At 40.3% G+C, this 23,242-nt stretch overlaps 3 protein-coding genes across 3 annotated transcripts; 1 reads left to right on the plus strand and 2 right to left on the minus strand.

The window, feature by feature from the left end:
* Positions 1–474: 474 nt before the first annotated feature.
* LOC18442042 (high-affinity nitrate transporter 3.1) lies at positions 475–1,799 on the plus strand. The gene is made up of 2 exons (XM_006852266.4): positions 475–738; positions 1,165–1,799. Exons 1-2 carry the CDS (start codon positions 612–614, stop codon positions 1,644–1,646), a joined length of 609 nt encoding a protein of 202 aa, XP_006852328.2. The 5' UTR covers positions 475–611; the 3' UTR covers positions 1,647–1,799.
* Positions 1,800–6,334: 4,535 nt separating this feature from the next.
* On the minus strand, positions 6,335–8,780 carry LOC18442041 (L-type lectin-domain containing receptor kinase S.1). The gene has a single exon (XM_006852265.4). The coding sequence runs from the start codon at positions 8,448–8,450 to the stop codon at positions 6,615–6,617; it is 1,836 nt and encodes a 611-aa protein (XP_006852327.1). The 5' UTR covers positions 8,451–8,780; the 3' UTR covers positions 6,335–6,614.
* Positions 8,781–20,044: 11,264 nt separating this feature from the next.
* On the minus strand, positions 20,045–22,559 carry LOC18442040 (L-type lectin-domain containing receptor kinase S.1). The gene has a single exon (XM_006852264.4). The coding sequence runs from the start codon at positions 22,251–22,253 to the stop codon at positions 20,274–20,276; it is 1,980 nt and encodes a 659-aa protein (XP_006852326.2). The 5' UTR covers positions 22,254–22,559; the 3' UTR covers positions 20,045–20,273.
* Positions 22,560–23,242: the final 683 nt, after the last annotated feature.

A 23,242-nucleotide genomic window follows, 5' to 3' on the forward strand; every position in this document is an offset into this window, starting at 1 on the left:
TCCATAGTTCATTACGCCCTTTGTTTGGATCGATTTCTTGAAATATTGAATAGTCCTTTGATCCTATGGAAATCACAAAATTTCAATTATTTATTTCAATTATTTTGAAGTTTTTCTCTCTTTAGAAGGGTTCAATTGGGGTTTAGATTCGATATGAACATAACACCCTTTTTTAGAAGCTTAAACTTAAAAAAAAAACAAAAAAAATCAAATGCCCCTTGATTTTGACATCACTATGACCGTAAGGACCATATTATATAGGCCCTCGGTAAATGTTCCCTGATTATTTCTCGAAGTCCGTGTGTTGACTTTCATGTAGAATGGTTCCTTCAGTGTGAGGGCAAATGATCCAAATTAATTAATTTGATCCTACCCTTCTCCCTCAATTTAAACATTCAAAATCTAATATGACACCAAGGAACAAGTTGTGGCCTCTTCAGTGCCCTGGGGGCTCTGTAACAAGTGTTGGTTGACCTTTTGCATGTTTACGCTTTTCCAAGACAACACATCTCCACAAAGCACATCTTTTTTCTCTCTCAATCATCTAAGCATCTGCAAATTCTTGGTTTATTTCTCTTCATATTTGGGATTGATCCATCTTTCTTTTCTCAATGGCAACAAAGAAGGTATGCCGCCCTTTTCTCCTCCTCTTCTTCGCTAGCTATGCTGCAGGAGGGGTCCTCTTCTCAACACTCAAGCCTACTCTTGTGGTTCAAGCATCACCCAGAGCTGGAAGTGGTAGCAAACCCCTCTCTCTCTCTCTCTCTCTCTCTCACACAATTGATCTCTAAGGTGGGCATTCTATGTTTTGGACCCAGCGGGTCAGGTTCGGGTCCAGCCCAGGTCTGGCATGGACCATATTGGGTCATGTTGGGTCCATGTTGGGATCGACCTGATCCAGTATAAAATATATCAAAAAACATGTAAAATATATGCACTACAGTATATAAAATGATATTTTTTTTATATTTTTGAGTCACCCTAGTTCGGGTCCATATGAAACTTAGTCGGGTTGGGTCCGGGTCCGGGTCCAGGTCGACCTTGTCCTGAACTGACCCGTTGCGACCACCATAATCAGGTGGTTTACCCCCATACGCCTTTTTCCCTCTACTCACTTCTTAATATTGCGCTTTCTTACCAAAAAATTATCTTATTCTATCACAGTTCTAAACGTGGGTGAGGATCGCATAACCGTGACATGGTCCTTGAACCAGTCTTTCCCCAAAGGAATGGACCAACAATATAAGAAAATAAAGGTGAAGCTTTGTTATGCACCTATTAGCCAAAAGGACAGGGCATGGAGGAAGACTGTGGATGATATCAAGAAAGATAAGACATGCCAATTCAAGATAGCAGCGCAACCCTACAACTCAACAGCCACTGTCGCATGGCTCATAGAGAGAGACACACCCACTGCTACTTATTTCATTAGAACTTATGCCTTAGATTCTCATGATAATGAAGTGACCTATGGCCAGACCACCAACAAGAACAAGACCACTAATCTCTTTGTGATTCAAGGGATTAGTGGCAGACAGGCTTCTCTCGATGTAGCAGCTGCGGTCTTCTCAGTCTTCTCGGTGTTCTCTCTCTTCGGTTTCTTCATTAGGGAGAAGTGGGCGGCCAAGCGCGTGCAAAGGAAGTGAGAGAGCTGAAGGGATCCTATGAATTAGGGGTGTTTGTAAAATTTTGCTGGTTTTCTTTTTTTCACTTCATGGAGATAGAGAGAGGTCTGGTTCGTTGGTTAACAGAGTTTGAGAGACGTGCTTTAAATAAATCAGACCTCGGTCGCTACAATAGTCTCTCTCTCTCAAATCTAGTACCCTTTCTAACTCGGAGATGGCTCAAAACTAATGATTTATGCAACTCTCTTTCTCACCTATGTGAGAGTTTGTACTTTCTTATGGGTAAAAATTCTAAAACAACGACTTTTGGTATCTCATAGGTGCTTTTAAATTGGGAATTATAGAAGGCTTAGGATTTAGATAAACATTTTAAAGCCACTGAAAAAATGTAGTCTTGAAGACACTTACATTGATCATCTTGATTAATTATGGATCTATATTTATTTCAATCCTTATCTAAACTGTCTTTTATTCTAGTAGATATTTGTCTGGAGCTATTTTGGGAGTTTCAAATTTCATGATTAGTAGCTTATAAATTGGTTCAAATTTCATGATAAAGAGTATAAATATCTTATTACAAATTTCTTAATCGTTAAAGTAAATGATATTGTCTTTACAATCCATAAAGATTTCCAATTGTACATTCTATTATATTTTTAAATTTTTATTTTTTTGTGAATGTATTATGACTATTTTCTTTTTCTTTTATTTATAATTTTAATATTTCTTATCCATCCTTGGCACTTCATGAAATGATATCAACTCTCATACTTAGGCATTAATTTTCGGAATGCAGAAATAATAATAGATATTTTATGTTCTACCAACATTGAGGAGTTCAAAGTGCATTATTGACCTCTTTTGTTTTTTGAATATTTTATTGTTATTCTATCCATAATCACCGGTATTTTAAGACCCAACAATTTTCAATCTGGTTCGTTTATTTGGATAGGAATCGGGTGGGATTGAACTGGTTATGGGATGGTATGGCTCCTGGACTGGATTTCCACGGAAATCCCTGCTCTCTCTCTCTCTCTCTCTCTCTCTTTATATATATATATATATATATATATATATATATATCTATATATATATATATATATATATATATATATATATATATATATATATATATATATATATATATATATATATATAAATTTTTATTTTTTTCCTTTGTTGTTTCTTTTTTTAAAGCTTATTTAATGTTTTTTCGGTCCCCTCTAAATCCCCATTCTATAAACCCCTATTTTAATTTTTATAGGTCTTGGGAAATTTTAATAATCTTTTGCCTAGTGAAAATTTTGATTAAGTTTTAGAGTTATATATATATATATATAGCCTAGGGTGTACATGAAGGCATGAAGGCATCTAAGTGTGATCTATAGATCCCACATGTGATACAAGAATTTCATGATCACATGGAAGAACCTATCAGGTTTTAGAAATCAACACTATAAAACTAACTGCGTTTTTTTTTTCTTAAAATTTGGGAGCCTAGGGTGTACATGAAAGCATCTAAGTGTGATCTATAGACTATATAACTAACTTTGGAATAAGTTAATGTTCCTTAAAAAGCACGTACTCTTGTAAGGGGCCGCATGGCATACATGAAATCTGTATCAATTATTTGATTTTCATTTAGATGGGCCTTTCTATGAATCGTTTGTGGCAAAACTCTTAAAAACAAATTCCCCTCTACAAATGAACCTGGCCTGCCCATTTTGATGAGCATATTTTCTTTTTTAAACCCAGTGGTATAAAAGACAGATCGATGGGGTGGATTATCCACCAACCAATCTTGATCTAAGTAATAATATGGAAATACCTGAATTGCTAGGTTTGTTAGACCTTTTGCTTAAGAAGCACAAGATCTGGCTTTTATTTTTTTTGGATGAGGTTTCTAAATTGTATGAAAGTTCCTGAATTGCTAGGTTTGCTAGACCTTTTGCTTAAGAAGCACAAGATGTGGCTTTTTTTGGGATGAGGTTTCTATAGGGCCTTTATGAAAACAAAATAAAGCCTCGCTTCAAATCCTTGTATGGAGAGTATTTTCGGTGATGGAAATCTCTATGATGGCTCTAAAATCAATTTTCAACACTAACAATAATTTTACAACTAAAAAAATGGTACAGATCTTACAGATTTGTGAACACTTATTTTTTAAACAAAATGGACAGCCTAGATAATTTGTTACAATATACATATTTTTAGAGCGTGAAGTCCCTTTTTTTTTTTTCTCTCACAAACTTAATGTTCAGGTCGATATGATTGATGTAAAGGTTTTTCCATGCTTGACTTGTAGTTTTTAATGAGTTATGAAGTGAGGATTTACTTCTTTTGATAGGGATGCAGCCCTATCAAATTATTTTCCTTTTTTTTGTAGGAAAATGTTTATATAAAGCCGAGGCTCTAAGCAATCAAATTAGAGCCTATATAAAAAATTTCACTAGAAGAGGTTGTTTTGATACCCAAATATCTTCAAATTGATCATTTTGACATCAAGATGCATGGACATGAGAAAAAAAAGTGGATTTCAAGTTTTGAAAATAGTATATTTTGTAATACATTTTTGGACCGTCAACTTTCAAAATTTTCCAGTTTTCATAGATTTGTCAATTTACATTATTTTTGAAGCTTTAAACTTTATAAATAAGGTAAAGTATATAATGAGACTGTTTACCTTTGATACAAGGTGGTCACAATTAATATTTGACCATTAAATGTCAAATTGGGTGGCTCCAATCATTTCATTGACTAAGCTCAAAGTTCAAAAGAAGTTTTTTCGAACTTTGTGACACACCCAAGCTATCATATTTCACATCGGATGGTTGTAAGTAATTGTGACCTCTCTATACAAAAGGTAAATGGTCTCATTGTATACAATCCCTATAAATAAAGATGCAAATATATTTTAACGCTATCATAAAGATTTCCAGTATTGTAACCACATTTCTCAACACTATTTGAAGGTAGGCTCTAATTTGATCGTTTAGAGCCTAGGCTCTATAAAAATCACGCCATTTTTTAAAGAGAAAAGTTTATATAGAGCATAGGCTCTAAACAATCAAATTATCAAAACTTTCACTAGAAGAGGTTGTTTTGATGCTCAAATATCATTAAAGTGATCATCTTGACATCAAGATGTATGGACATGAAAAAAAATGGATTTCAAAATTTGAAAACAGTACATCTTGTAACGCATTTTTGGGCTGTCAATTTTCAAGATTTTCAAGTTTTCAGCGATTTGCTCCGATCTACACTATTTTTGAAGCTTTAAATTTTGTAATTAAAGATGAAAATATAATTTAAGGCTATCACAAAACTTTCCAGTATTGAAACTATATTTCTTGATACTATTTGAAGCTGGGCTCTAATTTGATTATTTCGAGCCTTAGCTCTATACAAACCGCACCTTTTTTTAAATGTTCAAAATGGTTCTAAAGATTAGGTCTTTAAAATACGAGCGCGCAAGGTCCTCTTTATTGATTTATTTATTTATTATGACGTTAAAAATAAACTTTTTTTAAAAATAAACGTTTTTTTAAAAAAGGAACATTGCTCCAGGTTCAAACCTTGATCTTTCAAAGGATCAAACCCCAAACCCTTGGTAGAGTACCACATGTTATCGCCATCCAAGCCATATGAAGCCCGACATCAAAATGTTACATCTTATTTACATAAACTAATTGGATTAGAAGTATCAGTGAGTCACAATCTGGATTCCTGATCCAGATTGGCAAAAGGGCTAATTGGAAGGTGAAGAACCGAAGATGAAATTCTAGGATACACAAATCCTTTCGAGCTATAGCTCCGGTAGGACCAATACTATACCCTTACCCTCTCGAGCAAAGAGCTACTTGGGAGGATTTTTTTCAATCTCAAATGTTGGAATCATAGTTATCGGGAGCACCCAACTAGGATGGCGCTGCCGTTGCAGAACTCAGCTATGACGTTTCATGACCGGGATCTTAACTGGAACTGGTTTTAAGTTTTTAGGGAGCTAGCTCCTATTTATAGGATTATCGATCTCAAGCACAAATGTTTTTGATCCCACTATCGTACGGAACACGTTTCTTAAAATTGTAAATCTCGTTCTTGAATAAATTCGATCTCCGCTTCCAGAAGTTTGGGATCGCGATCCCTACGTTCTCGGAACTTACTAAAAGAAACTTCTTAAATAAAATAAACTTTTAAAATAAAATAAATTATATTTTAAGTCAAATTTTCATACAAGTGGAGTTCTGTGATGGGAGCGCTCACTAATCATGCACGGAACATGATCCTTCCTCGACTGGAGCCCGACCCTTTCCAAATAGGAACGCGATCATTATTAAATGGAGCACGATCCTGTTGTCGATGGGAGCGCGATCGTAATGAATATGGGAACATGATCCCATTTGACATGGAACGCGTACCTGTTAAATAAAGATCTAAATCCCGATATATTGAGAACGTACTCCCTATTCATACGGGATCTCGATCGGCTAGTTTACCCTCAACGGAACTCGCTCCCCAAGTTCTCGAGTTTGGGCAGCCGTCGATCCGATGCTCTCACTCCCAGAACCGGAGCCATTCCCGCTCCAGCTCGTGCTCCTCGGGTAACTATGGTGTTGGGATCTAATGAAAAATCATCAGATGAATATTCACAAACAAAAATAAATGGATATCGAATTCTCCAACACTCAAAAATCACAATATCACCGACATACCAATTCAAATTTGATACTTTATTTTCAGCATGTACAAAATGCCATGAACTTCTTTTAAAAGGTTAGTTTCTAGATCAAAGAGGTTACATCTGAAAAAATCGAATATGAAAATACTACCGAGTAAAAGGCTGCATGTTGTGCGGGGCTTTTTAAAATCCTTGGCTATGCTAATGCAATTAATCTCCACCATTCCTCGTGGGGATTAGATGATGGGTGGCCCGTAGTAAAATAGTGTATGTAAACTTTTCTATAGGAGTACCAAGGGCTTGAGCCCTCTTCAATGGCACTCATCAAGGTTCATGCAAAGTAGTACGCGCAGTGCCTGCCGGATCGATGGTCGCCTCTTCGGGTTCGGATGAGAGCATGCCAAGCCCACTTTAAGCACCACCTCCATCTCTGCCTCCCTATATTCGCCGGCGATACGGCTATCCGCCGCGTCGAGAAGTCGACCTTCGTAGTAGAGCTCGCGGACCCAATCCACTAGCACCTGATCAGTCGTAAAATCTACGGGCCTCCTCCCACTCGCCACTTCCAAAGCTACAACCCCAAAGCTATACACATCACTCGCGGTGGTGGGTGCCATGGTGCGTCCTAGCTCCGGCGAGAGGTACCCCATGGTGCCCACGATGCGTGTGGCCTGTGTGGTCTGGCCGTGCTGGTAGAGCCGCGCGAGACCGAAGTCCCCTATCCGCCCTCTCATATCAGCATCGAGCAGCACGTTGCTCGATTTCACGTCACGGTGAAGCACCTGTTGCTCCCATCCCTCATGCAGGTATAGGAGTCCCTCCGCCACATCGGTGACCACTCGCAGTCGATCTTCCCAATTCATGAGATTTCGAGGGGAGTCGAATATGCGTTTGTCAAGGCTGCCATTGGGCATGAAGTCATAGACGAGCATGAGCTGATCGTCTTGCCGGCACCATCCCCTCAATTGTACCAGGCTCCGGTGCTGTAACCGCCCCATGCTCCATATCTCTGCTAAAAATTCTCGTATCCCTTGCTTAGATGTTCGCGACACGCACTTCACCGCAACCTCCAAGTTCGAATCGGGAAGGGTCCCTCTGTATACTTTCCCGAACCCACCAGAACCCAGTAAGCCCTCCTTCGAGAACCCCTTGGTGGCTTTGTGCAGGACCTCTAAGGGGATCCTGTGTGGCCAATACTCGCTTTCCCACTCCTCCAACTCCTCCACTGCTGAACTCCCCTTCTTGAAAAACACCTTATAGATGATTCCGATCACCAAAGAGAGAAACACCAAAACGCAAGTTGCTGAGATTCCAGCTATAAAAGCTACGGATTTAGAAGAAGAGGACTCTTCCACAGAGAGGACGGGGAGGTTCGAGGTGTTGAGGGGAGGAGCCGGGCCATCGGTGCTGAGGCTCCAGGCGAGGACCCGTTGCCACTCATTGCGCTTCCACCTCCACCCCGAGAATCCTACAAACACCTCTGCAGTGAGGGATTCCTGAAGTTTGTCATTGCGGTATGAGAGTAGTGGACGGACTGGACGGGCTGTGCCGGCAGGCGCAATTGTAACATTGATGGTGAGATTGGGGCCATCGAAATCGATCCAAACCTGGATATTTTGACCAGAACGTATGTCTAGAGACTCGAAACTGGTAGTCGAGCTCCAATATCCTGCAGGGTTGTTAACAATGGGGAGAGGAGGAGGAGGTCGGACATAAACATGGTTTCTGCCAAATTCTTGGTAAAAATTGGTGCCAAACTCGACATCGATGAGGCTCACGAGATTGGGGACATGTCCTTCAATAGGGGGCGATAGGAAAAACGAAAGGCCGCGGTTTCGGGTGGTTTCAGGGGTTCGACTGAGGATGGAGAAGATGAAGCTGGTGGAGAAGGATGACATGTTAGTGGAATTTTGGAATTTGATGGTAAGAGGAGTGGGAAAGTAGGCACGGCCAATGGATCTGGTGGAATCCGCTCCAGTAAGGTGGATGGTTCTACCATCGAGTTTTGCCGCCCCGATTATGGGTATGTCGCCGTCATTGAAGCCATTGAAGTCAAATTCAATCGCCATTGCAGGGTTCTGAGAGAGGACAAGTAGCAGTGAGAAGAGAGACAGCCATGGACATGAAATCAGATACAGAGCAATCATTTTTTGAAAACACAGGCATGAAAGAGATCTCTGTTCAATCTTTCATCCCAAAATTACGAGCCCTAAAAAGTATCCTCAAATAAGGTTTTGCCTGCTTTATGGAGGACTAAAATCAACCAGAGTTTGTGATGGCACATTGGATGGATGGTTCATCTCAACCATCCATAATTGGGAATGGACAGTTCTGGGTATATATGTGCTCCTCTCCCTCTCACTCTCTTGTATACAAATTCATATAAGGAAACATTTTATACAAGATTGCATCCTCATATTATAGCGGTAAGGTGTGCTTCAAAACTAGTAGAAAAGAAGGTTCCAAGTTGAAAAATCTTCCGATTGATTATCTCGAACTCTATATATATCCATATGAATTTTAAATATTAAAAATAGTGTATTTTACAATTAGTTATCTAGATTGTTTATTTTCAAGATTTTCAAAAATTTATAGATCTATTCAATTGAAATTATTTTTAAAATTTTAAATTTTTTATAGGGTTGAAAGTAGATGTTTAAGCCATGATAAAGTCTCCAATACCAAAACTATGACTTTCCACAAAATTTAGAAGCGGTCGCTGCAAATGCTGTCTCCGTTGAATTGAATGGTTGAATAATAATTGTTTGATAAGAGGATTTGGTCAATTTTGACGTCTTGGGCTTGCTTTGATGCTTTCCAATAAACCAGAGTCCTGTGCAAGTGAATTATGTGAGATTGGAAAGGTGTTCCTATATGTATTAGTTATTGCATATGTTACTTTTTTATTGGAAAAAAGGTCTTGGACTCTAAGCTTTGGTTGGTTATTTTTTTATTGGTAATAAGGCCTTAAACAAACCAAACTTGGACTTTAAGCTTTGGATGGGTGATTAGGGTTTGCAAAAGAAACTTGGACTTATCTATCTGAATATGAGATGTGGAAATTGGAGGGAGATAGACAGTTGAAGTGAGGTGCGGGTGTTTTGGCCACTCGACTAACTTCTTTAAATATTTTGGTAAGGAAAATGATTTGATAGGGCTGCAGCCCTATAAAAAAAAGAAAGAAAGTAAATCCTCGTTTCATGCTATGAAAATAGTATATATTGTAACAAATTATCTATACCGTCCATTTTGCTTAAAAAATAAGGTTCGCAGATCTACAAGATTTATACCATTTTTTGAGTTTCAAATTTTATTATCATTGTTGAAAATTGATTTTAGAGCCATCATAAAGATTTATGTTGCCAAAATTACTACTCGGATGAGGATTTGAGGTGAGGCTTTATTTTGTTTTTATAAAGACTAGGCCGTATAGAAACCTCATCCTTTTGGTAATGCTTCATTTCCTATAGCTTATTGGTCAGGCCTGGTTTTTTGTCATCTTGGGTTAGCTCGATATAGGTGATGCAGTCAGAGGAATCCTCTCTCGAACAATTGCGCGGCCCATGCACGTATGTGTGCATGTGTGTGTGTGTGTGTGTGCGTGTAGTGCGGATATGAGCCAACAAAGAGAGAGATTTTAAACGACAAAGAAGGGCTCGAGCGCCTATCTCGTCGTTTGGGTTCTGGAGATGCATCTAGGATATTCACCCTCTTAAATCATTTCAAAAGCCCTCCGGCTGTCCTTGCAGCGCAGTTTGAATATGACTTTCTCTCTTTGCTGCACAATACTCGGATCCACTCACTAAAAATGGTCTTCACTAGGATCCACTCACTAAAAATGGTCTTCAGGGTATACCTATTTGGGATCTCCTACTATTGGTAATTATATGGTAAATTGGGAAATTTAGCATAGGGGTTAGAGTAATAGAGAAGAAAAGAAAAGACAGAGAAGAAAGAGAAGAATAAGAGTGAATTGATGGAGAGTTTAGTTTAGAGAGCAAAAAAAAAAGATGAGATGGAAGAAGTGAAAGAGGATGACACAAGAATCAGGCAGCCTCCCAGCGTAAGCTCTCCTAAGAGGTGTTACTGGAGACAAGGGAAATTACCAAGCTCAAAACCTTGGTATCCGGAGGATTTGGAAAGTGGAGTTACATAACTAAGTCTATAACTATGTCATTAACCCAAAGAGCCCCCTAAAAGTGATCCAATGAGGGAAGAGGAGAGTGAGAGCAAAAGAGATGAAAAATATTTCACAGCTCGAACACTGTATGACCCGATTGTTAGAGTAGTGTAAGGGTTAGAACTCTAAGAGAAGCTAGCTCAGGATGACCCCAACCTGAGTGATTGAGTGCAAGAGAATCAATATCTCTTACGATTCAACTACACTATACAAGCTGATAGTTAGAGTAGCAGTCCAAGAGTTAAAACCCTAGGGCACTATCTCAGGAAGACCCCGAATTGAGTATTCAAGGGTGAAAGAAGTGGTGAGTAAGAGAGAGAATGAAGAATTAATGAAACAAAAATAAAGTAAAATGAGTGAGAAGTCAAAATATGATTTAAAGAGAGAAGGAAGTGTTTAAAGTGATATAGAAATGATATAAAGGGTGTAGAAGAAGATGGATCCACCTCTGGTGCGAGTCCGAGTATCGCAAGGCGTGTAAAGAAGGTAAGAGGGTAGAATGTAGAGGAAAGTGCTAGCCCCGCTTTAGGTGTGGGTCCAAGCTTAGTAGGACAAGAGTGGCTGAGGGAGAATGAGAGTATAAGAGATGGAGGGTTGGACCGGCCTATGGCGCGGACCGAGCCTCAGGTGAGATATGAGAGTGAGAGAGAATATGAGACTGGGGAGAGAGAATTGAACCCACCTATGGTACGGGTCGGGGCTTTGGGTGAGGTAAGAGAGTGCAGGAAAATTGAGGACAAGGGAAAGAGAACTGGACCCGCTTTGTAGTGCACGTTCAGAACTCTGGATGAAAGAGAGGGTGAGAGAGAATGGAAGAGAAGGGAAAGAGAGTTGGACCCTCTCTATGGTGCGGGTCTGAAATTCTAGACGAGAGAGAGCATGAAAGAGAATTGAAGAGAAGGGAAAGAGAGCTGGACTCGCTCTATGGTGCGGGTTCGGGACTCTGGACGAGAAAGAGAGAGTGAGAGAGAATGGAAGAGAAGGGAAAGAGAGCTGGACCCACTCTATGGTGCGGGTCTGGAACTTTGGACGAGAGAAAGAGTGAGAGAGAATGGAAGAGAAGGGAAAGAGAGTTGCACCATCTATATGGTGCAGGTCTGGAACTTTGGACGAGAGAGAGAGTTCGAGAGAATGGAAGAAAAGGGAAAGAGAGCTGAACCCACTCTATGGTGCGGGTCTGAAACTCTGGACGAGAGAGAGAGGGTGAGAGAGAATGGAAGAGAAGGGAAAGAGAACTGGACCCACCCTATGGTGCGGGTTCGAGACTCTGGACGAGAGATAGTGAGAGAGAATGGAAGAGAAGGGAAAGAGAGTTGGACTTGCTCTATGGTGCAGGTCCGGAACTCTGGACGAGAGAGTGAGAGAGAATGGAAGACAGGTTAAAGAGAGCTGGACCCACTTTATAGTGCAGGTCTGGAGCTCTAGACGAGAGAGAGGGTGAAAGATAATGGAAGAGAAGGGAAAAAGAGCTAGACTCGCTCTATGGTGCAGATCTGGAAACCTAGACAAGAGAGAGGGTGAGAGAAGAAGGGAAAGAGAGCTAGACCCACTCTATGGTGCTGGTCCGGAACTTTGGATGAGAGAGAGGGCAAGAGAAAATGGAAGAAAAGGGAAAAAGAGCTGGACCCGCTCTATGATGCAAGTCCGAAACTCTCGACGAGAGAGAGGGTGAGAGAGGAAGGGAAGAGAAAGGATAGAGAGTTGGACCCACTCTATGGTGCAGGTCCGGGACTCTTGACGAGAGAGAGAGTGAGAGAGAATGGAAGAGAAGGGAAAGAGTGCTAGACCTGCTCTATGGTGTAGGTCCAGAACGCTGGACAAGAGAGAGGGTGAGAGAAAATGGAAGAGAAGGAAAAGAGAGTTGGACCCGCTCTATGGTGCGGGTTTGGAAATTTGGACGAGAGAGAGGGTGAGAGAGAATGGAAGAGAAGGGAAAAGAACTGAGCCCGCTCTATGGTGCGGGTCTAAGACTCTCGATGAGAGAGATAGTGAGAGAGAATGGATGAGAAGAAAAAAGAGAGCTGGACCCGCTCTATGGTGCGAGTCCGGAACTCTGGACGAGAGAGAGGGTGAGAGAGGTAGGGAAGAGAAAGGAAAGAGAGCTAGACCAGCCCTAAGGTGCGGGTCGGGACTTTGGACGAGAAAGAGGGTGAGAGAGAAAGGGAAAGAGAGCTGGACCCGCCCTATGGTGCGGGTCAAGAACTCTGGATGAGAGAGAGTAAGAGAGGAAGGGAAGAGAAGGAAAGAGAGTTGGACCCGCTCTATGGTACGGGTCTGGGACTTTGGATGAGAGAGAGTGAGAGAGAATGGAAGATAAGGGAAAGAGAGCTGGACCTGCTCTATGGTGCGGGTCCGGAACTTTGGACGAGAGAGAGGGTGAAAAAGAATGGAAGAGAAGGGAAAGAGAGTTGGCCCTCTCCATGGTGAGAGTCTGAGACTCTGGACGAGAGAGAGAGTGAGCGAGAATGGAAGAGAAGAGAAAGAGAGCTGGACCCGCTCTATGGTGCGGGTCCAAAAATCTGGACGAGAGGAAGGGAAAAGGGAAAGGGATGAGCCGAGCTCGCCCAAGGCGCCGGTCAAGTATTTTTCTTAGAGAGAGAGAGAGAGAGAGAGAGAGAGAGAGAGAGAGAGAGAGAGAGAGAGAGAGAGAGAGAGAGAGAGATGGAGAAAAAGAGAGAGGGAAGAGTGTGGACCTAGAACGGGCTTGAGCATAGATGCACCTTCATCGGTCCCTTGAGAGGGAAGTCTTGGTCTTTGTGGATCTATGCTAGGGTTTAAAGTTTTGGTGTATGGCTTAGGTGGGTTGGGTCAAGGTATGGTGTTTAGCACTAGGGCGTGTGGGATAGGGTAAGGTATAGGATAATTAAAAGATATGGAGTACTATAGTATATGAAGTATTATGGTGTACGAAGTAGGGTAAGGTGTAGGCTGGCTAAGGTAAGGAGTAGGGTGTTTGGGAAGGTAAGGTGTATGGGAAGGTAAGGTGTATGAAAATACATATTTTAAAAAAGAACATTCAATTCTTTGAGAGGCCATAACTCAAGATCCCGATGTCGGATCGTCGCAAATATGGATCCGTTACGACTGTGCTTTGTAGTAAATTTCAAAATTGTAGCTCTTCGAAGCACGGTCGTAACAGACCCATATTTGCGATGATCCGATATCGGGATCTTGAGCTATGGCCTCTCAAAGAATTGAATGTTCTTTCTTAAAATCTGAATTTTCGTGTTTCGAGCCCATCTTCCATTTATAAATTATCTCCTTTCAAGCCATACCATGACACGTGTCATATGTCAAAATGAGCGGATCGTTAAAATCTAGCTCGTGTCCAAATTTGAGCTTAATTGAACCCAAAATAAGCAAGTTATGAGCATTTAAAAATCATCCTGAAATATAAAAACACAGTTTCCATAAATGGAATGGGGTTCACCGAGGCTACACTACAATAGTGTAAAACCCACAATTTTATAGTAAGTTATGTTCATAATGGTCCTGGAAGGTCCGATTGAGCTGAAATTTGGTTCCTGGAGGTTTTGTGACGTTCCGAATCTAGTGGCGGTGGTCTGATATTGTTTTGAGACCTAGAAAATGAGGCTATAGTTATATGGTCCATTTTTCAACATGACATGAACATGTTTGCAAACTGAGTTTTGTCCTGATCATATCAAAACTTGTTAAAACGTGACAAAACTTTATGGGTGTTCTTATGTATCCAAAACTACCCCCTCATATAATTTGAGGCCATTATGACACTTCTTCAAAAGTCACCCAATTTTAGGCTTATTGCTACAGTGTTCCCGTGGTCTGACAGCATCTTGGCATTTGTGGGACCAAGTTACTATCGGTTCTCTCTTCGTTCACCCCAGATATACAAGTATATAAAAAATGACGTATAACATTTATTTGCTTGTTCCTAATTTTCGAAAGCTTTTTAGAAAAGACAAAGTTCATACAAGTTAGCAAGGTATATTATAAAAGTAAGGTGGACCTTGAAAAGTAGTAGAAAAGATTGTTTCAAAATTGGAAGCATCATCTCGGCTTCAAGATGTATAGATATTATAAAAGAAAACAATAGAATCTCGAGTCTTAAAAATAATGCATCTTGAAACAAGTTATCTGGACCATCTATTTTCAAGATTTTTTAGTGTTTATAGACCTGCTTAATCCACATAGTATTTGATATTTAAATTTCATAATTAAGGTTGAACATGGATTTTTAAGCCACCTTAATATTTTCGACACTGAAACTACATCTTTCGATAAAATTTAGGATACTCCTTGTTTAGTATAAAGTGAGTACCTTATGCAAACTTAACCCATTTAGGAAACGTATATTTATATTTGCGAACTAAAAGTAGGAGAGCTTTTGCAGCGTCATTGAACTATGAGCATCTATAAAACTCCCATATTAAATAGGAGGTTGTCTACAAAGAGACCATTTATCTTTTGTACATAGATGTCATAATCATTCGTGTCCCTTAAATTTCAAAATGCGTGGTTGTAAGAGTGTCATTGAATAAACACAAAGTTTCAAAAAAAAATTTCGGACTTCGTGATTCAGCCTAAGCTATCCAATTTGACATCTAGTGAATGAGAATGATTGTGACCTCCATGTACAAACGATAAATGGTCTTTTTGTAGACAATCCCTTAAGTTTTAGAGTAAAGGTACTATTCTTTATTTTGGGTAATTCAGTAGGAAAGACAGGCCCCTACCCGTTTTTTTCGAGTAGATTAGAAATTAACATTTTTAAATGTGGTAGTGGGGTGGTTTTAGTGGGGGGAATGAAACAATGACATGGTGACTAGGGTGGGGTGCAACCACCACAAATCCAGCCCCTTTCCCAGGAAAGGTACGCCTTTGAGCTAAAGATATTCCATTCCTGATGGAGTAGAATGTCCATTTACTCCCATAGGTAAAACCCTACTTAGAATTAATTTCTGACTTTAAATTTTAGAGATATAATCTCTTCATCCCATAGATTAACCTCAATAAAAAATATTTTAAATTGTACCCTCTGTACCCCTAAAAAAAAAGAGTCTTGAGATTGAATATAAACCATCTAATTTTTACATAGTGAAATCTAAGTGTTCGAAAACTCAAATTTCAAATTTTTTTTTTCTTTTAAAATAATCATCTAATAATTCTTAAGTGGTTCCCAAAATTTCAAATTGAAAAAATCCTCCCAAATAGATCTTCTGGCCAAGGGAGTTAGAAAACAAATCTATGCTACCCCAAGAACATAATATATGTCTTTTTTTAATTTGGGAGCCTAGAGTCTATGAGAAAGCATATAAGTTTGATCTAGGGAACCATATACAAGATAAAAATTTCATGATCAACGGGAAGAACCTATCAAGTTTTAGAAATCTACACTATATTTCAGGATATGTTAATGTTCCTTTAAGAGCACGTGCTCCGGTAAGGGCCCAATGGGCAATAGCACACATGAAAATTTGTAGGACGATCAATTATTTGTTTCCTAATCATGAGTCTTGATCTGACAAGTCATTTTGATGGACATATTTTTTTGGTTAAACCCAGTGACATAAAAAAATGGATTGGTGGGATGGATTGTCCACCTACCAATGTCGACGTAGATTGGCTAAGTTGGTAATATTGACATTTAAAATTGGCGATCTAAAAAATTGCAAACAATATAAAAACAATAACGTATGGAGCCTGTATATGTAGAAATTGTGTCAAAATACCTAAATTGCCGCGTTGGTTTGACCTTTTGCTCAAAAAGCACAAGATCCTTTTCTTTGTTTTGATGTAAAAAAATGGCTCTAAAGGATAGAGATCTTTAAAATTGAGCGCAAGGTCTTCTTCTTCTTTTTTTTTTTTTTTTTTTTTTGACTTTCAAAATGGCTCTTTAAAAGAAAAAAATGAAATAAAAAAGGAGCAACCCTAGGGGTTCAAACCATAGTTACCGGAGCGCCCCAACAGGGTGGCACTTCGGCTCCAGCGTTCCATAACTGGGATCTCACTCCATGATTTCTTTATTTCGGGATCTCGCTCCCATTTTATAGGCTACTCAATTCGATGAACAAAAGGATCTCAACCCCCACATACCTTGGTGGATGTTTGTGAAGATTGTAGATCCCGTTCCTAAAAAAATAAGGTCTTCAAATGCCAAAATTTGGGAGCATGATCCCTATGTATATAGAACTCCATCCTTATCAAGCAGTGACCAATGAAATCTGGAATAAACCAGAACAAGATCATTTTTATGTGGAACGGGTTGTGGTGCTTATAGGGAATATGAATCCATGTTTAATGGGGTTGGTTTTTTGATACATGTGGAGTTATATGATGGGAGCGTGGACTAATCAAGCACGGTTGTCATCCTTCTCTGAATGGAATTCGATCATTTCAAAATAATAAGGTGATTCAACTTCAAATGGGATATCGTTCCTATTCTGAAGGGGAGCATGATCCTGTTATATATGGGAACACGATCCCATTGTATATGGACCACATCCCCATTAAGTAAGGACCTAGATCCAGTGTATTGGGAACGCATTCTGCCATCATATGGGATCTCATTCTCTTACTTTTGCACTCACCGGAACTTGCTCTCCGAGAGCCAGAGCTTTGGGCAGCCATCTATCCGATGCACTTGTTCTCAACCCCAGAGCCGTTCCCGCTCCAGCTCCCGGTAACTATGGTTCAAGCCCTGATCATTCCAAGGAAGCTTCGGATAAAACTATGGCTCTTTAAAAAGAAGCACCAATGGAGAGGATCAAACCCCAAACCCTTCGTAGAGTACAGCATGTTGTAACCAACTAGGCCATATGAAGCTACGTTTTTTTTTTTGTTGTTGTGAGAATCAGCCATATGAAGCTAGTCATCAAAATACTACATCTTATATACATGAACTCAATGGTTTAAAAAACAGATCGGTGACTCCGATCGGGCACCCCAAAAACTCATATGGATTGGTGAATCGGCGATCCGGAGAGGAAATCAGCCGAATCGGTCGGATTAAGCTTTAAAAAATCTAAAATAATGATTAAAAGTCATTATAAATGTTGTTTTTTAATAATCCAATAAGAAATCAGGACACTACATTATTAAGTTTTATTTTTTCATCAATATGTGAATATTTAGTTTTTTTTCTCTGTATGAACTTATTTTAACAAAAATGCTTGTTGTATTTTTGAAAAAAATAAGAAATGAGTTTTTTTGACAAAAATACTTGTACGTTTTTTTATAAGAACTTTTTATTTTTTTGACAATAACTTTTTATTTTTTATTTTTTTTGACAAAAACCTTTTATTTTTTTTGACAAGAAAAAGAATTGATAAGAACCTTTCATTTTTTTTATACGAAAATTTTTATTTTGTAGATAAGAAAAAAAAATTGACAAAAAGCGAAATTGATAAAAACCTCTTATTTTTATTTTTTAGAAAAAGCCCTTAATTTTTTTTATAAAAAAAAAAATTGAAAAAAAATTTCATTTTTTTTATACGAAACTTTTTATTTTATTGATAAGAAATTTTTTTGAGAAAAAGCGAAATTGATAAAAACCTTTTAGTTTTTGGATAAGAAAATAATTTGACAAACAAAAAGAGAAAAAAAAAACCTAACTCAAGAATTGAACCCTCATCCATCTCACATTGAGGGTCCATCTCACATTGAGGACGCGCAACAACCAGTAGGGCACTTGCAACTTAGTGTTTATAAAATAGTTAACAAAATATATAATATATGAACATTTTAAGGTATTACCTATTCGCATAGTCCCACATCGAAGAGAGAATAACAAATTTATATGCATAAATAGTTCTTTGTACACATTCTTTGTAGCGCGTGTGAAGCAATGAAAGTACACGAAGCTTGTGGATCGTGAGCACATGGTCCTGACATCATGACCCTCGAAATTCCTTGAATTTTATGCAAATGCCCTTGACTGCTGGTCCTGACGTCATGACGCAAAGAACCGACATCATGACTCGAAGAACCGGGTGAGTTATTGTGCGAACCGCGACATCATGACTTAAAGAACCGGGCAAGTTATTGTGCGAACTGCGGGTGATTTATTGTGCAGAATCCGTCGAACGAAGAACCGGGCGAGTTATTGTGCGAACTGCAGGCGATTTACTGTGCAGAATTCGTCGAACCGACATCATGACTCGAAGAACAGAGCGAAAGACCCGGGTGAGTTATTGTGCGAACCACGGACGATTTACTGTGCAGAATCTGCTGGTTCTTTTCTAGAACCGGGCGATTCCCAGCTTTACAAAAGAACCGACAAGGGATGATCGATTCCCGATTCAAATCGGTTGATTCCGTGCCGACTCGACGAGAGTTATTGTGTGAACCGCGGGTGATTTATTGTGCAGAATCCGCCGGTTCTAGAACCGACATCATGACTCGAAGAACCGATCGAAAGAATCGGGCGAGTTATTGTGTGAATTGTAGGCGACTTACTGTGCAGAATCCGTCGGTTTCTTTCTAGAACAGGGCGATTCCCGGCTTTACAAAAGAACCGACACGGGATGACCGATTCCCGATTCGAATCGGCTGATGCCGTACCAACTAGGCGAGAGTTATTGTGCGAACCGCGGGTGATTTACTATGCAGAATCCGCCGGTTCCTTTCTAGAACATGGCGATTCCCGGCTTTACAAAAGAATCGATACGAGATGACCGATTCCCGATACGAATCGGCTTATTCCGTGCCGCCTCGGCAATTTTTAAAACACTGCATGAACTAATTGAATTACTGTTCCGACCAAAAATCGAATTACTGTTTCGACAAAAAATCAGCAATTACTGGTGATTCCAAATGCATACCGGTGATTCCCGATCTAGATTGGCAAACTCTAAAACACCGGTTAGACCTGAAGAGGAATTAAAGGTGAATGTTCCACGATACACAAATCTTTCAAGCTATAATATGCTCCTATGGGAGCATATACTATATACACTTACAATCTCGAGCAAAATACCTACTTGGTGGAAGAACCGGGCAAGTTATTGTGCGAACCGTGGGCGATTTACTGTGCAGAATCCGCTGAACCGACATCATGACTTGAAGAACCGGGAGGAAGAATTGGGCGAGTTATTGTGTGAACCACGGGCGATTTACTGTGCAGAATCCATCCGTTCTAGAATCCACCGGTTCCTTTCTAGAACCGAGCAATTCCCGGCTTTACAAAAAACCGACACGGGATGACCGATTCTCGATTAGAATCGGCTGATTCCGTGCCGACTCGACGATTTTTAAAACACTACATGAACTAATTGATTTATAGATTCCGACCAAAAATCAGCAGTCCCTGGTGACTCCAAATGCATCAAGGTGATTCTCGATGTAGATTGGCAAACTCTAAAACAACGGTTAAACCTGAAGATGAATTAAAGGTGAAAGTTCCACGATACACAAATCTTTCAAGCTATAATAGGCTCCTATGGGAGCATATACCATATACACTTACTATCTCGAGCAAAATACCTACTTGGGAGGATTTTTCAATCTCAAATTTTGGGACGGCCAAAGAATAATCAGATTAATATTCTCAAGAAAAAAAAAGAAAGAAAGAAGAAGTGGATATTGAGTTCTTAAACACTTAAAACATCACCCTCTAAAATTTGGATGATATAGTTTAATCTTGATACATTATTTTCTTTTAAATGTGCAGAATGCTATGAGCTACTTATATATATTTTTAGGATAAAGATGTTACATCCATTAAAAAAAGACTATTAGATTGGATTTTACCCTAGGGAGTAAAGGATAGATGCTGTGCCGGATTTTTGAAACAGATCTTCCATGGCATTCATCAAGGTTCCTGCTGATCATTGTCCTCACTACAGCCATCTTCAACCTCCGGGGTTGGGGGTGGCTCGGGGGCGCGAATGCAATGAAGTATGTGCACTGCCTGCCGCATCGAAGGTCGCTTCTTTGGATTCGGATGGCAGCATGCCAAGCCCACTTTAAGCATCACCTCCATCTCCGCCTCCCTATATTCACCGGCGATACGGCTATCCGCCGCCTCGAGAAGTTGACCTTCGTAGTAGAGCCCGTGGACCCAATCCACTAGCACCTGATCATTCCCGGGCTTCGTACGATCGATGGGCCTCCTCCCACATGCCACTTCCAAAGCTAAGACCCCAAAGCTATACACATCACTCGCAGTCGTGGGTGCAAGTGTGCTTGCTAGCTCTGGAGCGACGTAACCCATGGTGCCCACCACGTGCGTGGCCTGCGTGGGCTGGCCGTGCTGGTAGAGCCTGGCGAGACCAAAATCCCCTAGCCGCCCCCTCATACCCGCATCTAGCAGCACATTGCTCGATTTCACGTCACGGTGAACCACCTGTTGCTCCCACCCCTCGTGCAGATACAGGAGACCCTCCGCCACATCGGTCACCACTCGTCGTCGACCTTCCCAATTCAACAGATTTCGAGGGGAGTCGAATATGCGTTTGTCAAGGCTGCCATTGGGCATGAAGTCATAGACGAGCATGAGCTGATCGTCTTGCCGGCACCATCCCCTCAATTGTACCAGGCTCCGGTGCTGTAACCGCCCCATGCTCCATATCTCTGCTAAAAATTCTCGTATCCCTTGCTTGGATGTACGCGACACACACTTCACTGCAACTTCCAGGTTCGAGCCGGGAAGGGCCCCTCTGTATACTTTCCCAAACCCACCAGAGCCCAGTAAGCTCTCCTTTGAGAACCCATTGGTGGCTTGGTGCAGGACCTCTAAGGGGATCCTGTGTGGCCAATACTCGCTTTCCCACTCCTCCAACTCCTCCACTGCTGAACTCCCCTTCTTGAAAAACACCTTATAGATGATTCCGACCACCAAAGTGAGAAACACTAAAATGCAGGCTGATGAGATTCCGGCAATAAAAGCTCGGGATTTAGAAGAAGAGGACTCTTTCAAGGAGAATACAGGGAGGTTCAAGGTGTTGAGCGGCGGAGCCGGGCCATTGGTACTGAGGCTCCAGGCAAGGACCCGTTGCCACTCATAGGGCTTCCACCTCCACCCCGAGAATCCTGCAAACACCTCTGCAGCGAGGGACTCCTGAAGTTTGTCATTGCGGTATGAGAGTAGTGGACGGACTGGACGGGCTGTTCCCGCAGGCACAATTGTAACATTGATGGTGAGATTGGGGCCATCGAAATCAATCCAAGCTTGGATGTTCTGACCAGACCGTATGTCTAGAGACTCGAAACTGGTAGTCGAGCTCCAATATCCTGCAGGGGTGTTAACAATGGAGAGAGGAGAAGGGGGTTGGACATAAACATGGTTTCTGCCAAATTCTTGGTAGAAATTGGTGCCAAACTCGACATTGATGAGGCTGTCAAGATCGGGGACAGGTCCTTCAACAGGGGGCGATAGGAAAAACGCCAGGCCATGGCTTCTGATGGTTTCAGGGGTGCGACTGAGGATGGAGAAGATGAAGCTGGTGGAGAAGGACGACATGCTAGTGGAATTTTGGACTTTGATGGTAAGAGGAGTGGGAAAGTAGGCACGGCCGACCGATCTGTTAGAATCCGCTCCAGTAAGGAGGATGGTTCGGCCATCGAGTTTTGCGGCCTCGATGAGGGGTATCTCACCATCATTGAAGCCGTTGAAGACGAATTCAATCGCCATTGCAGGGTTCTGTGAGAGGACTAGTAGCACTGACAACAGAGGTAGCCATGGACATGAAATCAGGTGTAGAACAGTCATTTTTTGAAAACACAGGCATGAAAGGGATCTCATGGAGATGAAATCAGGTGTAGAACAGTCAGTTTTGGAAAACACAGGCATGAAAGGGATCTCTGTCCATCATAAAAGAGGAGAAGAGAAATAGGGTATGAATGGGTTCTTGGTTGCTGGTGAAATTAAGTCTTTCTTTTTACTGAAATTTTGTTTTTGGGTTAGGTAAAATTGTTGGGGACGTAGTCTAATGTGTCATCCACTTCAATTTGGAAAATGATATCGACCACAATGGTTAGCCATGTTTACTCTCTTCTTTTGGGGTTGCTGCATTGCAGATGTTTTGATTGAATTGAACTTTGAATACTCTTCAGGGAAATGATTGAGGTGACCTGATGTTGATCTCAAATACCTAAGACGCCCATGCATCTGGCACACTAATGTGGTATAAAAGTTTGGAATCTACCTAAAAATCTTTAAATAAAGGGACCCCCGAAGAGGAAAGCGAGGAAAAGCAAGACAAAGGAGTAGATAAAGATCCAGATTCGCTTTATTGTTTGCTTGTCTCGCATCATCCATGTTTTTATGGTGAAAATAAGTAAAACTACCCATCAAAAATTACAATTCAAGTGTTGAAAAACGTTTAATCGAACATCTTGAACATTATAATTGTGCAAAAAAAAATATGATTATAAAATTTAAAAATAGTTTATGTTGCAACAAATCATTTAGGCCATCCATTTCGCTTTTAAAAATTAGTGATTATAGCTCTGCAAGATCTATACCATTTTTTTGAATTTCAAATTTTATTGTCGATGTTGGAAATTAATTTTAGAGCATCATGAAGATATCCAATACCAAAAATGTTTTCCGGCTGAAGATTTGAGGTGAGGTTTTATTTTGTTTTCATAAATCCTAGGTCCTATAAAAACTCCATCCTCAAATGAATATAAGAAGAGTAGAATTTTGAGACCCGAAATAAAGATCTGTATTCAATCTTAGGATGTTCTTATTCTCGACAAATTTCTATTTTTTTTTTTTTTCTTTAAGGAAATAGTAGTTAGGGTCAGGAGATTATATCCAAAATTCGAGCCCTAAAA

The sequence above is a fragment of the Amborella trichopoda genome, chromosome 6 (genome assembly GCF_054954075.1).
Source record: "Amborella trichopoda isolate Santa Cruz 75 chromosome 6, AtrichopodaSantaCruz75HAP2 v2.0, whole genome shotgun sequence".
NCBI classification, from domain to species: Eukaryota; Viridiplantae; Streptophyta; class Magnoliopsida; order Amborellales; family Amborellaceae; genus Amborella; species Amborella trichopoda.